Source organism: Asterias amurensis, chromosome 6 (genome assembly GCF_032118995.1).
Source record: "Asterias amurensis chromosome 6, ASM3211899v1".
NCBI lineage: Eukaryota > Metazoa > Echinodermata > Asteroidea > Forcipulatida > Asteriidae > Asterias > Asterias amurensis.
This window is the reverse complement of record NC_092653.1, coordinates 4,662,426-4,679,264: the sequence shown is the minus strand read 5'-3', so window position 1 is coordinate 4,679,264 and position 16,839 is coordinate 4,662,426. Positions and strand designations below refer to the sequence as shown.

The 16,839-nt window shown below is 36.3% G+C and overlaps 1 protein-coding gene across 1 annotated transcript in view; it reads left to right on the top strand.

The window, feature by feature from the left end:
- The first annotated feature begins 369 nt into the window (after positions 1–369).
- The window catches only part of LOC139938866 (uncharacterized), a 28,907-nt gene continuing 12,437 nt past the window's right edge, over positions 370–16,839 (top strand). The window contains exons 1-22 of the mRNA XM_071934510.1: positions 370–418; positions 1,333–1,448; positions 1,983–2,125; positions 2,352–2,577; positions 2,755–2,903; positions 3,403–3,465; positions 3,571–3,638; positions 4,157–4,289; positions 4,680–4,831; positions 5,337–5,417; positions 6,001–6,177; positions 6,651–6,697; positions 7,773–7,926; positions 8,634–8,766; positions 9,701–9,802; positions 11,291–11,484; positions 12,200–12,246; positions 12,983–13,164; positions 13,569–13,652; positions 15,191–15,282; positions 15,739–15,893; positions 16,661–16,758. Of these exons, the coding sequence (XP_071790611.1) occupies positions 1,411–1,448; positions 1,983–2,125; positions 2,352–2,577; positions 2,755–2,903; positions 3,403–3,465; positions 3,571–3,638; positions 4,157–4,289; positions 4,680–4,831; positions 5,337–5,417; positions 6,001–6,177; positions 6,651–6,697; positions 7,773–7,926; positions 8,634–8,766; positions 9,701–9,802; positions 11,291–11,484; positions 12,200–12,246; positions 12,983–13,164; positions 13,569–13,652; positions 15,191–15,282; positions 15,739–15,893; positions 16,661–16,758 (2,518 nt within the window). The 5' untranslated portion in view covers positions 370–418; positions 1,333–1,410. The remainder of the gene's footprint in view (positions 419–1,332; positions 1,449–1,982; positions 2,126–2,351; positions 2,578–2,754; positions 2,904–3,402; positions 3,466–3,570; positions 3,639–4,156; positions 4,290–4,679; positions 4,832–5,336; positions 5,418–6,000; positions 6,178–6,650; positions 6,698–7,772; positions 7,927–8,633; positions 8,767–9,700; positions 9,803–11,290; positions 11,485–12,199; positions 12,247–12,982; positions 13,165–13,568; positions 13,653–15,190; positions 15,283–15,738; positions 15,894–16,660; positions 16,759–16,839) is intronic.

Sequence of the window (16,839 nt, the reverse complement as noted above, 5' to 3'; positions counted from 1 at the left end):
TACTGCCTGCGCGCAGCAGATTGGACCAAAACCAGACTAGTTTGTAAAACTCGGGCGTTCTGCCACGAAAATCTTTTCGGTTTTACAATTCACTTCAAAACTACATTACAAATTAGTAACAACTTTGATTTTTGTTATTATTTGATCTTTAAAAAAAATCTTTTTTGTTGGGCCTACTTTTATTAGTTATTCAGCTTGCAAGTTGCACAGTGTTTTTTATTTTATTATCACATGTCGCATCGTCTGATTGGATAGTATTTCTGAACAATGAAAGAAGACACATTATTGGCCAGTGGTTGCTAACTTCCCTCCAATTACGTCATCATATCCGCTGGCCCGGAAATTTGTGGACACTCTTTTTTTTTTAATGTCGTCTGCTAAAACAACCATCTGAGCTGCTATCATAATTGATTGTAAGGTAATGTAATGTAATTTGCTTATTTGAAATATATTATTTGTCCTTAGAAACTGTCTTTCTAGAACGTTAATAATTCAATTGTAATATTCTGATCTAATTCTGAGTCTGACTGAGAGAGAATCAGAGATTAATTGAATGGGAATTGAGAATCACTCGTCTGACTCTGACTTACCGCTATGCGAAGATATTGCACATTTTGTAGTGCAGTGTCTGTCTGTCTGTATCATCACAAGATACAACCAGCTCAGAAACAACCAGGATGACAAGGTTGTTTCGGTGTCCACACGCTTCAAACTTCCATCTGGAAGGTGCTTGTTGGAAGTTTGAGCTCCATCGAAGTAAGTAAGCAAATCTGCCCAATTCATTCCCTTGGCCTTGCCTTGAACATGTTGAAAAATCTGCCCCTTCATTCCCTTGTTTAAGATGGCACATAAAACTGTCAAAGTGGTTATTGTCTCATACTTAAAGGAACACGTTGCCTTGGAACGGTCGAGTTGGTCAAAACAAAAGCGTTTGTAACCGTTTTTTATAAAATGCATATGGTTGGAAAGATGTTTTAAAAGTAGAATACAATGATCCACACAAGTTTGCCTCGAAATTGCGTGGTTTTCCTTCTACTATGCGAACTAACATGGTCGGCCATTTATGGGAGTCAAAATTTTGACCCCCATAAATGGCCGACGTGTTAGTCGACGAGGTAAAAGGAAAACCACGCAATTTTGAGGCATGTTTGTGTGGATCATTGTATTCTACTTTTACAACATCTTTCTACCCATGTGCATTTTATAACAAACGGTTACAAACGCTTTTCAAAGACCAACTCGACCGATCCAAGGCAACGTGTTCCTTTAATAACAGTGCAATAGTCTGTTTTCATAATGAGGGTGTAAATGTTCAACCTGTTTTTACTCCAGTAAGGTTCTCCCTTCATAATCATAGTGATCTGATTGTTACCCCGGCCTGCCGTCATCAGATAGAGCAAAGAAATAATTATGTCCAACACAATTGGCCGCAGCAAACAGGCAACAGTGTAAGTTTTCCAATATTTTGTTTGACAAAAACAAAAAACCTAAAACCTGTTTGAATCTCTAGTTTCTGTAGAACAGTTGTACTACAGCCAACTTATTGAAATGAACTAGTTCCTCTTACCTCGGCAAATGTTATTATAAGACATTAGTTTAGACTGCTAATTTAATAGTTTAGAACAATTCCTCATTTTATTTGGGGCATGTGAATTGCTGCAGGTAGAAAATAAGTAAATGTATGTACTTCATAGTAATCAACCCTTGACTTTGCCTTTTGTTGTAACAAAGTTCCAAATAAAAAATATATAGGTTTGGACCCTCCTGACAAAAACAAAAGAGCACTATTCATCATCATGTGTTTCCTTTGAAAGTAAACCTATAGGTCATATACATAACTAGTAGAAAATGGATAATAAATCTACTTTGAGACTTTTGAATTCCTTTTGTTTAATTATATATTTGCTGTTCTTGATTATTTGTGCAGCCACAAAACAATATAGGCAATTATTCATCTCACAACTTGATGTTTCCTCCAACAGTCATCCATTCATAAAACCAGCTAAGTCAGTGCCCATTCCTCCATCTTCATTGCAAGATATCTCCAGCTCACAATCCTTTCAAGATAATGATGATGAAGGAGAAATATCTGCATCACAACTCTTCCGACAGAGTAATTTCAAAGGTACTGAATCGTTTCAAATTAATAATGATAATAAAGGAGAGACACAGCACACAGGATGGTTTCAGGAATACTACTGGCGTGGTCGGGGCTTGCATCAAACTGCTGGTGAGTGCTCGATCACGCCTGACTGATAAAGTCATACCCTTTCATATTGCGTAATTGCAAATTACTAAAATTTCTCACCATAGCAGTGATTTACACTCAACTTGATTTATATATTTTCCAGTTCCAATAGCACCCAGGGGTATTTTGAAACGGACACACCAGTCTGTCAGAGAAGCTTTCGATGAGGACAATATCTTTGGATCACAAAGTCTGTTTGAAGATGACGATCCCAAGCCATCGAGGTCTGATATCTTCAATAATGACTACGACGACAGCCAAAGAAGTGAAGGGCACCAACAACTTCTATCTCAAGTTGAGGATGTGATTCCAAGTTCGCAGCCGACCAGGTTAATTTTTTGTTTTGCCACTTCTTATCTAATAGATGTTAAATTTAATAATAACAATAATAATAAGAGTTGTAATGCGCACACCAAATAAACATTTGTAATCTGCCCCCAGTGTATAATACTGTATATTTGTTTGTGGAAATTCAGTACTATTTTCCATCCACTAAATTTTGACAGACATGGCCAAAGATTCATTCCTTCATTCACACCCAAGAGGGTTCGAATATCGGACAGTGTAACTTCAAGCCAAAGAAGCAGTCAAGATAATTATGGAGATGACTCACAAGCTACGGTGACGGACAGTCCGTATACACTAGCTATTCCTGGTAGGTGGTATAACTTTTGAATGTTTTCCTTATTTCCTAAAAGGGAACGTATGCTTCAGGCCTGAAAAACACTGAGGCAGTGCCCAAGTGCCCCCTGGACATTGCCTGGTGCCCTTAAAATGCTTTAGTAGAAATTTACAATTTCCTCACAGGATGCCCTTTTCCAAGGAGAAACTGCCTTGGTACCCTTGCCCCTTCCAAAAATGAAGCATACAGGCCTGATGCTTGGTAACCACTCTTAAAATTAATGGCAATAAATTTTTTTTTTTAGAACCATACAGCAGTGTTTGATAGTACAAAGCATTGTGAGAAAAATTGCTCTTTGGAGTAATGTGGTTATATGACATAAGGTGATCGTCAGAAAATGTTTTTTAAATGTTGCTGACGATAAGCAAAGTATTGTTGATGCTTTCTCTTGACATAGTAAAGAACGTTTTTAAGGTGAACAGTCGAGTCTCCCAAGTGAAAGTTATTACTATTTTTTTTTCTCTAATTTCAGGGTATGCAACCCCAGGTGGAACAACACACAGTGGCACAAAACTTCGCTCTGTGAATGAAATACGTATCCTTGAAAACTTTTATGTGTAATATACGTGAACAACTTCCATCTTTGATCACAGCAATTTTCTTTCCATCGTTATAAATAAATTTCTTAACCAAATTAAAGCTACACAATACAGATGTGTGTTTCCCTTTCCCTACTTCAACATTGTGCAGTCCAAAGTACTTGATGATGTAAGTATTCTGTAGAGCAAGTCGGAGACTGAGTCCAAGTCAGAGACCTAGAGGTCCGAGACCAGTGCCAAGACCTTGAAGTCTGAGACCAACACCAAGACCAGTCTTGAGACCGGTCTCGAGAACTAGCCCCGTCTTTAGTCCTACAACACTGCGTAGAGCCACAGACATTGAAGAGCTTTCAGTTTCAAATTCTTTATTCTGCACAAAGAAATGTAAAGCATAAACATAGGGCCTGCATGAACAGATCCTTAAAAATCATGTATAAATGACTAGCTGTTTAAAGGATTACTGTATAATTATAATGTAGGTATTTTCAGATGATTAATTTGGTTAATAACACCAAGGAACAAGATCAAAACAATCATTTTTTTAATATTTTATTGTCACTGAAAACAAAACTTGGCTTAAATTTCAAGTCTAGAAAAAAACCCGTTTAAAATGCTTTGTAAACTACCCACAATATGTGACAATACCAATTGGTGTTCTTTGTTATTTCCCCACACTTTCTTGTTTAGGTCCTTCATACAGACAAGCACATGGTTGTTTGTGCTCCAACTGGATCAGGCAAAACGGCTATATTCGAATTAGCCATTGTGCGCTTGCTAACAGCATTGGGTGCGAACGCCATCAAATCAAAAGTTGTATACAGTAAGTGGTGTATATCATAGTCTTAACCCCCTAATTTACTTGACTTCATGCGGAAGATATTTGAATTTATTTATAGGAGACATGCTGAAAATACTAGGCATATTTAAAGGCACACCTTTGGTAATTGTCAAAGACCAGTATTCTCAAACTGTGAAAATTTTGCCTTAATTGGTCATCAAAGTTGACGATTTGGCCAGCTAGGTATTTTGTCTTCTTCTTTTTTACAATTATTGTTGTTTATTTTGAGTAATTTGTTTTTAAATTGGCGTTCGATTTTTAGTTATTTCTTTTGACACACCCACCCACCCACAATAAAAAAAAAAAAAAAAAAAATTAACAATGATTTTTCTGAATTATGCTGTGTTCTTAACCAATCTTTTTGTATTATAGTGGCGCCAATCAAAGCCCTGTGCAGCCAGCGCTGCCAAGACTGGAAAGATAAATTTGAGCCTCTTGGTCTGAAGTGTCAAGAGCTGACGGGTGACACTGAGATCGATGATTACTTCCAGTTGCAAGAGATTAATATTGTCTTGACCACTCCGGTAAGTCTTATTGGAAACTTTTGGATCATGAAGAGAGTTTGAAGACTTAACCTTTTTTTTTCATTGTTTGTTAAATTGAAACAGTTTTTCACCTCAAACTAACCATCTAAAATTTTCTGAAATGTTTGTTTCTGCAAATTTGTGTCATCATGTCAGTTTTAAGTCTGTCCAGTCTCTTCTGGTTTGGTATAGACATTTAACAATCATAGTATATTTTCTTTTACTTCACAGCTTTAAGGGTCCAGTTACAAATTGATAAACTAATCAATGACTTTATCTGAAAGATAAGTTTTGGCTTTTAAGTGAAGCATCATTTATAATCAGTGGGCAGGTTTATGTGCCAATTTAAACAGCATCCGGGATATTTAAAAACTTAATAAAAGTTTGTTTTTATATGGTCTGCTAATCATATTTTTTGAAATGGCAGATAGACTTCTCAAATCTTTTGTCAAGAAGCAGTTCATTTTGTTCAGTTTTTTATTCTAAATTTTTTCAAATTTTACAGGAAAAATGGGACAGCATGACAAGGAAATGGAGAGACAACAAGTCTCTTGTGCAGTTAGTCAAGTTATTCCTAATTGATGAGGTAAACATACTAATTGTTACAACTTACAAAAACTGTGAACAAAAGCTTCCTCGAGAAACTAAAGTCCTTTTCACACAACGGCTGCCCAAGCTTTCTCACTTGGATCGTTTCTACCCCCGGGCCCAATAACGATAGCACTAGTGACGACAGTAGCTCTGAACCATTGAATGACACTACTCTTCGTTTCAATGATTGTGTTTTTAACCCGACAATTCTGAATTCAACGGAGCCTAGTCAGCTTTTATTTAATTCCTGTGGTGCTCAATACCTTTCAGAAAGACAACGCAGAGACAAATCAAAGGAATAAGAAAATGACTCATTTTCAATCTTCCACGCCAATATCAGAAGTGTAAACAAAAATTTTGAAGATCTCACTCTTACTCTAAACGAAATACAACATAAGTTCCACATTATCGGTCTTACTTATCGGATACAATGTGAAAAGGGCTTAAATGAGCAACAGTAGATGACAGTTAAATAACTCTTTTTAGCCTTTGAGAAAAACTTATTTAGGGGTCAAAACTTCCGGCCATTAACAATTTGTTTACAGTAAAATAACTCATTACATCTCTCCCATACTAAGGTTCATTCATTGAATGAAGAGAATCGAGGCGCCACTGTGGAGGCAGTGATCAGCAGAATGAAGACAGTACAAGCAGCTGCGGCCAGAGAAGCAACAACCACTGAGAAGGCGGCAGAAGGGGGGACACCAGACTTGAGATTCTTAGCTGTGTCTGCTACAATCCCAAATATTGAAGATGTGAGTTACCTTCCTAATAATTTATTTTGTTATATTTTTTTATCACTTTTTATATCACTAAGAGTTCTTATGACCATGATAATGTGGCAGAGGGGATGAAACAAATAATTAATAATTAATTGTTAATGTATATTTGGTTTGCAGTAACACCATGTGGGTATCTACTTGCCAGGTAGTGTTTGTTCTTAGAGAACTGTCTTGCTTTATTCTACTGCCGCGGAGTAGATAATCGAAGGTTCGGGAGACTTCTCAGTTCTGTAAAGAATTGTCCTGCTTTTTAACTATTACCTGGGCGAATGGTATAGAAAATAGACTGGACTACTACTTTAGCTTATAGGATCGTAATTAACTGTACTGCCGCGGAGTCAGTTCTGAATTGGTCTCAACTGTGTTCAGGCTAACACTTTGATTAGTGACGGAATCATATGACGGAGAAAGAAAACTTATTGGAATAAACTTGATTGTTTCTATAGGTAGCTGAATGGTTAAAGACTGATGGCAAAAGTGGAGTCTTTCACAAGTAAGAAACCTGATCAAATATAAATTACTTGATTAATCAAATGAATTTCAACACCCTTTGTTACTGAAACTTTGAATGTAAGGTAATTTTTCAGTCTTCATTAAACTGCTGGAGACCAAACAATGCATTGAAATGATACAAAATACCTGTTTACTGTTGCCCAACCTCCCCTTCAAAAACCTGCTGACTTTAAAAGATATTATCATCAATTTCAAAAATGTGAAATATTCTGTCCTGACGAACTGCATGTGTTAATGTTATTCCTCCAGAATTCAAGACTTGAGCAAAACATGATATCAAAATTTAATGCTACCACACATCTGTGTTTATGGGTAAAACCAAATTTAATTGTCTTATGTTATCAAAAGGTTTAGTTTATATTGATATCTGAAACAAAAAGTCGCATCCCCTTAAGGTGATCCCTTGGCTGCCGCTTCCCAGGTTGTATCGTAATTTGGGTGTGATCCCTGGCTACACGGCAGTTAACAGTTGTATGGCTACTGACTGGCATCCCCGAACAAAGATATTGACAAAATAGGGACACTGCCAACATAGGGCTAGATAGCTCAGTTGGTAGAGCGCCGGCACGTTAATCCTGTTAATCTAGTCAATTCTTTGTTCAACCCCCAAAATCATTTCAAAAGGTTTAGTCTCAATTTATTTCCAGATGACACATCCGATTCTTGGATTCAAAAATTTGTATTTTCCTTTTTCAAGAAAACATGTTGCAAAACAAACCCAAACAAACCCTTAGCCAAGGTACATTTTTGTAACCCTGACCTAACCCAACCATAATCCTAACCAAACCCAACAAAACCCAACCCTAACCCCACCCAACCCTAACCCCACCCAACCCTAACCCAACTCAACCCTAACCCAACTCAACCCCAACCCAACCCTGACCCTACCCAACCCAAACTGAACACAACCCCAAACCAAACCCAACCCAAACCTAAATCAACCAAGCCCAACCAAACCCAACCCTCCGCCAACCTAACCCAATTACCCTAACCCAACCCAAGCCAAACCTAACCCAAGTCTTGTAAATGATCAATCATTTGTATTGTTCCAACAGACTTGATGAGAGTCACCGGCCTGTTAAATTGAGGAAAGTAGTGCTTTCCTACCCCTGCTCAGACCGGCAGTCTGAATTCCGCTTTGACTTGTCGCTCAACTACAAGTTGGGTGGAGTTATACACACCTACTCAGATCAAAAACCAACACTTGTGGTGAGTGGCAATAATAGTTGAAATGGAAGGGGGGACTTTTAGTATGGTTGGTGGCAGCAGACTTACCAGGTTAACTGTTGTTCTTGGGTAATGTGCGCTTGCTCAGAACTACATAAACAATAAAAATTTACCTGGTAAGTTTTATTCCGAAGTATCCAGTGAGATTGTTTCACTTTATTATTTAATACAGAAGAAAAAAGAAGACTTTTTTAACATTTTGACAAAGTTTTCGGTAGATAATTTTTCATACTTAATCCTACCCCAAAATCCATACTTTAAAAAAAGTCACACAAAAATTACCAATGATATAATTTCCCTGTAATCTAAGCCAATTCCCTAACAACCTTTTCTTCTTCTTAAACTAAAATTGGACTCATTCTATTGTAAGTATTAAGGTTTGCGGTGACGCAATGTGAAAATATCTTTGGGGGAGGGGTGGCTCTGAGAAGTGTACTGCTCAAAGTTTCGGTCAGTGTGCTCTGACTGTCTTCTGGTGTAAGGTTAAAATCAGCACTACTCACAAAAGGGATTTTTACATGGTGTCATCACAAATCTAACTTAGGAGTTGAAACCAACGGTTCTTTTCAGAACCACCCCAACTCATTAGAGATTCTATATCGTATTCCCACCATGCAAAGTTTCAAATCCTACTTAAATCTAACTTACTTAGCCTCAAGTCTTATCTTGAATCATTTTCCATTCCACAGTTCTGTGCTACCCGTAAAGGTGTACAGCAAGCAGCAAGCATACTTATAAAGGAGGCCAGGTTCATTATGAACGGTCAGCATAAACAACGACTACAGAAAGTAGCCAATATGATCAGAGAGACTAAACTAAGAGGTAAGTAGTGCCACCAAGAGTAAGTTATTTCTCCCTGCCACAGTTCTGTGCGACTCGTAAAAGTGTACAGCAAGCAGCAAGCATACTTATAAAGGAGGCCAGGTTCATTATGAACGGTCAACATAAACAACGACTACAGAAAGTAGCCAATATGATCAGAGAGACTAAACTAAGAGGTAAGTAGTGCCACCAAGAGTAAGTAGTTTTCTCCATGCTTAAATTCTGTGCTACCCGTAAAGGTGAACAGCAAGCAGCATGCATACTTATGAAGGAGGACAGGTTCATTATGAACATTCAGCATAAACAACGACTACAGAAAGTAGCCAATATGATCGGAGAGACTAAACTAAGAGGTAAGTAGTGCCACCAAGAGTAAGTAGTTTTCTCCCTGCCACAGTTCTATGCGACTCGTAAAAGTGTACAGCAAGCAGCAAGCATACTTATAAAGGAGGCCAGGTTCATTAAGAACGATCAAAATAAACGACGACTACAGAAAGTAGCCAATATGATCAGAGAGACTAAACTAAGAGGTAAGTAGTGCCACTCAAAGGGTTTGGGTTTTTTTTACGACAAAAAAAAACACAAACGTCCACAGGTTTTCATTAGACTCACATGTTTCAAAAAGATAATGATAGTTGAAAGCTTCCCTTTAAACATTGCTGCTGAGGTGCTGTAGTTTTTGAAAAATGAGTAAAACAATTTCTCACAAATTATTTTAGCATATACAACAGATTTACTTGACTCTCCTGAAACCATTGCTCTGTGATTTTCACCTTTTTCTCAAAAACTTGATGACTAATGAAGCTGAAACTTCTTCATGTAAATTATATTACATATCTTTATTCACAGTGAGTATTGACTCATCCATGCCATGGCCCAAAACTTGTGATACTAAAGTTTGGCTCATTCATAGGTTATTGTTTCTGAATTACAGAGTTGCTGCTGAGTGGTGTGGGCTATCATCATGCAGGCCTAGATGCCCAAGACAGGAAAATCACGGAAGAATTGTTCATCAGCGGAGATCTGCCGGTTCTCAGTGAGTACAAAATTGAAATTGTTAATCCTTTTCAAAATTAAATTTTTTTAAATTTCCTAAAATATTTACTGATAATCATGTCACCCAATATAATTTTCAGTCAGATATATTTTTGTATCCTTAAATAAACTGTACTTTGCCATTCATTTCAAAAGTAGGTCTTAACTTATATTTTAACTGAATGGTACATAAAAGTTTACTTTTTCCATTTATTCTTATTTTGTTTTAGCTTGTCACCTAAATGTTTTGAATTGTATACGATACATATATTTAGAATAATGGTATTATGAATTAAAGGCAGTGGACACTATTGGTATAATTACTCAAAATAATTATTAGCATAAAACCTAACCTGGGAAAGAGTAATGGGGAGAGGTTGGTATTAAAAAACATCATAAGAATTGGCTCCCTCTGAAGTGGAGTAGTTTTCAAGAAAGAAGTAACTTTCCACGATTTTGATTTTGAGACCTCAGATTTAGAACTTGAGGTCTCGAAATCAAGCATCTGAAAGCACACAACTTTGTGTGACAAGGGTTATTTTTTCTTTCATTATTATCTCCCAACTTCGATGACCGATTGAGCTCAAATTTTCACAGGTTGGTTATTTTATGGAGGTTGAGATACAGGAAGTGAGAAGACTGGTCTTTGACAATAACCAATAGTGTCCACATGTCTTTAAAGGGAAAGTAGCTGGGTGATTGTTTTATTTCTATACAAATCACAAGTGTAGATATAATATACAATAAAACTAGAAACTGCTGTACTTGCCAAGTTAGATTTTGTTGCCATTAACTTTACCTACAAGCATAGTTTTCTAGAGCAGCTATCTAATTTATATTTGGTTTGCGGTAACACCATGTGTGTATCTACTTGCCAGGTAAAGTTTGTTCTTAGAGAACTGTCTTGCCATTATATTCTACTACCCTGGAGTAGATTTATCGGATGTTCGGGAGACTTCTCAGTTCTGAAAAGAACTGTCCTGCTTTTAACTACTACCCAGGCAGAAGGTATAGAAATTTGGCTGGGACTACTACTTTAGCTTAGCGGATTGATCTAACTGCACTACCGTGAAATCAGTTTTAGGACTTGATATCTAATTGCTAGGTAGCTTGGTTGCTTCATTAGTCGGTCAGCTCAAATTAACAATGGATTCTGCATAAAGAAAGAGGGAAAACAAAATTTAAATATTATCAGTTTATTACTTGTGCCTTAGTGCCATAAAATCAATGTGTGATGGAGTAGGGTATTTTAGAACAGATAACTGCCAGGTAGCTTGGACTCATTGGTAGGTCAACTCAAGAAATCCGGAAAACAAATTTAGGAAATATTATAATATAAGTTTATTTCTGTGGCAACCAGTATTCTAGCGATGGGTGTTAACCTACCAGCCCATCTAGTAGTAGTCAAATCCATTGGATACTGCAAAAATAAATCTGGAAAACAAAATCTGAAATAAGTTTATGACTAGTTTATTTCTTGTGCCTTTAGTTGCAACCAGTACTCTAGCGATGGGTGTTAACCTACCAGCCCATCTAGTAGTAGTGAAATCCACCCAGCACTACATCTCAGGCATGTACTGTGAGTACACAGAGACACAGGTACTACAGATGATTGGTAGGGCCGGTCGGCCGCAGTTTGATACCAGCGCTACTGCCGTCATTATGACCAAACATGAGAGCAAGGTATGAAGTTAATTATAATTTATCTTACAATGTATCTCAAATTTAACGATTACAGGAAAGTACACTAGACGTTTTTGCAAAGAGCTAGAAATAGCATGTGATAGGGCAAAATTCAAACTCAAATTAACTTTATGATCCCCAACACCAGAATTCACCACAAATTCATTTCAGCCTTTACGACAATAGTTTATTAATACATAAGAATTACAAAACATTTAAAAGAACCATTTCAGTACATAAGTATCTATTTAAAAAAAAACTAGAAAAACTTTAATATTTAAAAGAAAAGACACTAAAAGTTCAAAAAGTAAATTTAAAAGTTACTTGTTAGAATCAAAATTGAGCCCAAGTCAGTATCTGTAAGGTGTTGCATGAATGAATCATTGTTCCGACTAAACTGGACAGCTGGGGAGGCAAATTAGTTCGAATCCAGCCTAATGTTACTCCTCAGATGTTAAAGATATTTACTCCTTGCACTTCTATTGAAATGTTTCTTACGTTGATTGACACCCAACAACAAAATTAGAACAATATTTGATTTTTATGGCAATCACAAATCTATTATTCTATTTCATATTTTATGACTTATGGCTTTCCAAATGTGACTTAATTTGAAACCTCAGTCTTGCTTCCAAAGAAAAATGTGCTTTTTCCCCATAAATGAAGACTTTTAATTATAATTATGTTTGATCTTATACTTTCCTCTTCTATTTAGAAAAAGTATTTATCTCTGCTGAATGGAGCTGATGACATTGAAAGCAGGTAAGCTCTGTATATGAACATGTAAATTGAGTATTGTTCAAAATGAGTGACTAACTTGGAAAACTGTGAACTCTTCATTAAAGTTTTACCAACCTAGAATTGGATGAACTGGCTTTTGAGTCACAGTGTTTTCACTTTTGTTCATTCTGGCCATCTTAGATTGGATTGTCTTTACTCTGCTTGTTGAACTCCCTCCCACTTCCCCCATCCCCCAATCTGCTTCCCCTTATATACATTCCTCATCCCCACCCCATCTCTTCCCCATCTCATTCTTACCTACTGTACCTCTATTCAATTTCATTGGTATTTGTTACAAAATTTATCTTTCATCTTGACTGTCCTTGATGTGTGACATTTCTTACTTTGTATGTACATGTTTTTATTTTTAATGTTTTTGGTCAAACAAATAAGAACAATAATAATAAAAAATAGTAATAAAGTTACGAGATTAGATCTATTTAAGAATTCACCATGAACGGAAAATGTGCCGGTATAACTTGACCACTTTGTATCAATTTTGGTTTTTACCCTTCACAGGCATATTACTCTGATGGGATTCAAACCCATGACCTTTGCAATTCTAGAGCAGCGTCTTAAACACTAGATTGCTCTGTAGCTACAGGCAGTTTGAATCCTATATTTTAGCAGCGGGTACCGCAATGATTTAATATATAGCATATTTGCATCAGGGATAAAATATATCAATTTTGATAACTTTTTTTCCCTCGTTCATCAGCCTTCACAATCACCTGATAGAGCATCTGAATGCAGAGATAGTCCTACACACCATCAATGACATCTCAATAGCACTGGAGTGGCTCAAGTCTACCTTCTTGTATATCCGCATCATGAAGAATCCGTCTCATTACAAGATCCCTGCCAATCTCACCAAGGAACAGATGGAGACAAAACTACAAGGTAATTAAGGCATCGTATTCTTCCTTGGTATTCATAACGAATCTATTGTCTATTGCTTTTATATTTTTAATGTCCCTATTGTATAAATATTATGATGTACTTTTATATTTTTATTGTAAATCTGTAGTATAATTAAACCTATTATTTGAACAAACCAGTAATATTAACAAGTCTGAATTCTGATTTTTGAACCCTCAGAAAAATCAGCCAAATGTCTGTCATAACATATGCCATGTGTACATGTTGATCAGCCTCTAAATATTTAAATATGAACTCATAGTACGTATAGTTGCAAGAAATAACTTGTCTTGCCTGCATTTGACAATTACCCGGAGAGGTCTTAACACTGGAAAACCCTAATTTAAGTAATAGCATGAATTCGCAAATGTTTTTTTATTTTAAAGATATATGCATTAGAGACCTGAATTTGCTGTCAAACTTTGGTCTTGTCACGATGGATGCAGAAACAATGGACCTGAAACCAACAGGTAAGTATTGTGTAAAGATTATCTATGAGTTATACAAACAAAACAAGACTGACCTCAACCTTGGTCTAATTGAATTGATCATATACTCCTTGCCTTTATCATTTTCCCTCTATACTAAAATCTAAGCTAAACCCTGAGGATGTTTTTCTTGTCTGTACAGCGCTTTGAAACAGTGTTAAAGCGCTTTATAAATGCATTTAAGTTAAGTTAAGTTAAGTTAAGTTTGAGGAATTATACCTACAGTTCCTCTGACTTATTTTCATATTAAATGCTTCTTTTTGTTGCCCTTTAATAAGAGTGACTTTAAGCATTGTTTTGGGCAAACTTGCACAATAGTAAAAGGGTTTGGTACCTTTTGTAGATCAAGTGGAAGTGTCTTGGCCGAGCGGTTAAGAGCACCCAATTCAAACTCTGGTGTTTTTGATCAGCAGAGTGTAGATTCGAATCCCCAGCCGTGGTGTCCTTGAGCAAGACACTTAACCATTGCTTCGTCCTTCGGATGGGACGTAAAGCCGTTGGTCCCATGAGTTGTGTAACGCATGTAAACCCAGTGCACTTATGGTAAAGAGAAGGGGTTCACCCCGGTGTTCCTGGCTGAGGCTGCTGTATGCACCGTAGCACATTGTAAAACCTTATAAGGTGCTAAATTATTGGGTCTCAGAATTCATCACTGCAATAACCTATCTTTCTGAGAGTTTGTATATACTCGGTGCCTTTAGTACCTTGTTTGGTAGATACGTGCGCTATATAAGACTTTGATATTATTATATTATAAGTTTTTGGCAAAGAAATGAATCCCTTCTCACTGTGCATAAATATGTATGTAATCTAATTTTTCAGTAGAATTAAGTTTCAGTTGAGAAAATAAGTTTAAATCACAGAGCATTTTTTTCAGGAGAGTCACGTAAATCTGTGGTACATGCTATATATTTACTCGCCTCAGCAAGTAATATTTTAAGGGAAGCTTTCTAATATCATTAACTTCAAACCATGTAAGTTGAATTTAAATCTGTGGACTTTGTGTTTTGCGTGGAACAAAAAGTATCCAAACCCTGTAACACAAAGCATTTGTTGTGTTCCTGATGCAAGAAGAATATGAGGCTCAAATTATAGAACTCAGGTTATTTATGGTCTTATCAGTAGACTTGTACAAAAATTACATACATTCCTGTGGCACTATACTCAGACATGCACATTTTCAGCTGATGAGCTAATTTCCTTTTTGTAAAAAATAAGATAGTGCCACAGAATGTAAATTGCAATGTCTAACCTAGAGTAATTTGTTTACTTTTTTATTTGTCTGCAAATGGGTTCAAATGGTGTTTTTTTTTAAACTCTATTGTAGCTAAAACAAAATCAATACTATGATACTAAGATGATGATAAGATTATACAAGTTTTGCTTGATTCCCCATGACCCTTTTCTTTCTTTGTTGAATTGAAAAAAATGTCTGTCTACTAAATCTGAATTTGCTAGACACACTCTGTTGAAATATTTGTATTTGATTTTAAATGGGAAACTGTGTGTTATTGTTTCAGAGACTGGGCAGTTGATGGCAAGGTACTGCATTGCCTTTGACACTATGAAGCAGTTTAGTGCAGTAGTAGGCACAGAATCCATGGAGGAAATTGTAAGTAATGTCTTTTATTTTGGGTCAAACACAGAGAAAGTGACTAGAGCAGGAATTGAACCTAAGACTGCCTGATTAACATGCCAGTGTTCTACCAACTGGGCCATCAATTTACCTAGTCAGTTTCACTTGTGGTTTATTACTGGAAATTGTACTGCTTTATAATTTTGTGCTGCTTTCCAATTTTACTTTTGTACATATACTTGTATGTGTACACTTTTTTTTCTTTTTGAGAAAGACTCTGCTAGGGTCGTAACGTCAGGCCATTAACTTTTTGTTACTTTAAAAGATGTACTTTGTTTACTAATGTGGTCAAAGGATGTTAAAAAGTTTGTGAACATCAGCTTTTCCATACTTTTGTTGCTCTTTTCTCCGTGTGAGTTTTGTTCTAAAGAGATGAAACAGAAAGGAATAGCAGCTCTAACCATCCCTTTTCATTTATTCATGATGTTTTAGCTAACCATGCTGTGCAAATGTAAGGAGTTTGCAGACATCCAACTGAGGGTCAATGAAAGAAAAGTCTTGAACACTCTCAACAAAGACAAGAACAGGGTGACCATTCGATTCCCAATGAAAGGAAAGATAAAGACCACTGACATGAAAGTTAACTGGTGAGAAATTATACTATTAACCCCTTGCACACGCTCTTCATTTTGGGAATTAACCGGGCCCAATTTCATAAAGCTTGTAAGCACAACCTGTAAGCACAAAAGCTTGCTGAACATAAACAATGGTGACCAGGGGTCGATTTCACAAAGAGTTAGGACTAGTCCTAACTTAGGACTAGTCCTAAGAGATATCAAAAACGCATAGCTAGTCTTAAGTTCTCGTCCTAAGTTGAGATAAGACTAGTCTTAACTCTTCGTGAAATCCACCCCAGGTGACCAGCAAAAATTCCATAAGATTAACACTCTTTTTCTGCCCAGCAAAACAATTTGCTTATCATTTTTTTTCTAGCTTAACAGCTTTATAAAATTGGGCCCAGGTAGGCCTATTAAGTGTGTAAACGATTGTTACACAAAGTTCTCACTACACCATATTCACACAGTGACATTTGACTCTCAAACAGTGACTCCCAATGGCGCAACCAAAAGTATTGAGATAATAATGTCAAGTGAATTGATTCATTAGTCTATTTCTTGTTTATGTTCATGCTTTACTTACCTTTGTAGGTTTAATTTGATTTGATTTGAAGTTTTGTTTTTTTTTACAATTAAAAATGTATGTACACATTTAAAAACTTTAAATACAAATAAAGGAAAGAAAAGTGGTCTTTAGTTGACCAAAATTACTACAAATTTAATATGATCAAAAAGCAAATAAAAGTTTTTAAGTTTTGGAAGTTTTCACTCTCGTTTTTTGTCTTTTTTTTTTAAAGCTTGATCCAGTCAGTGCTAGGCTGTCTACCCATTCAGGATTTTGGTCTGACTCAAGACACTAATCGTATCTTCAGAGCTGGTCAGAGACTTACAAGATGTAAGTTCAACATAAACGTTGAGGAAATTACCCCTTTTTAGGGATTTAGCACAAAATATAAGGCCTTCTAAGCAGAAGTGA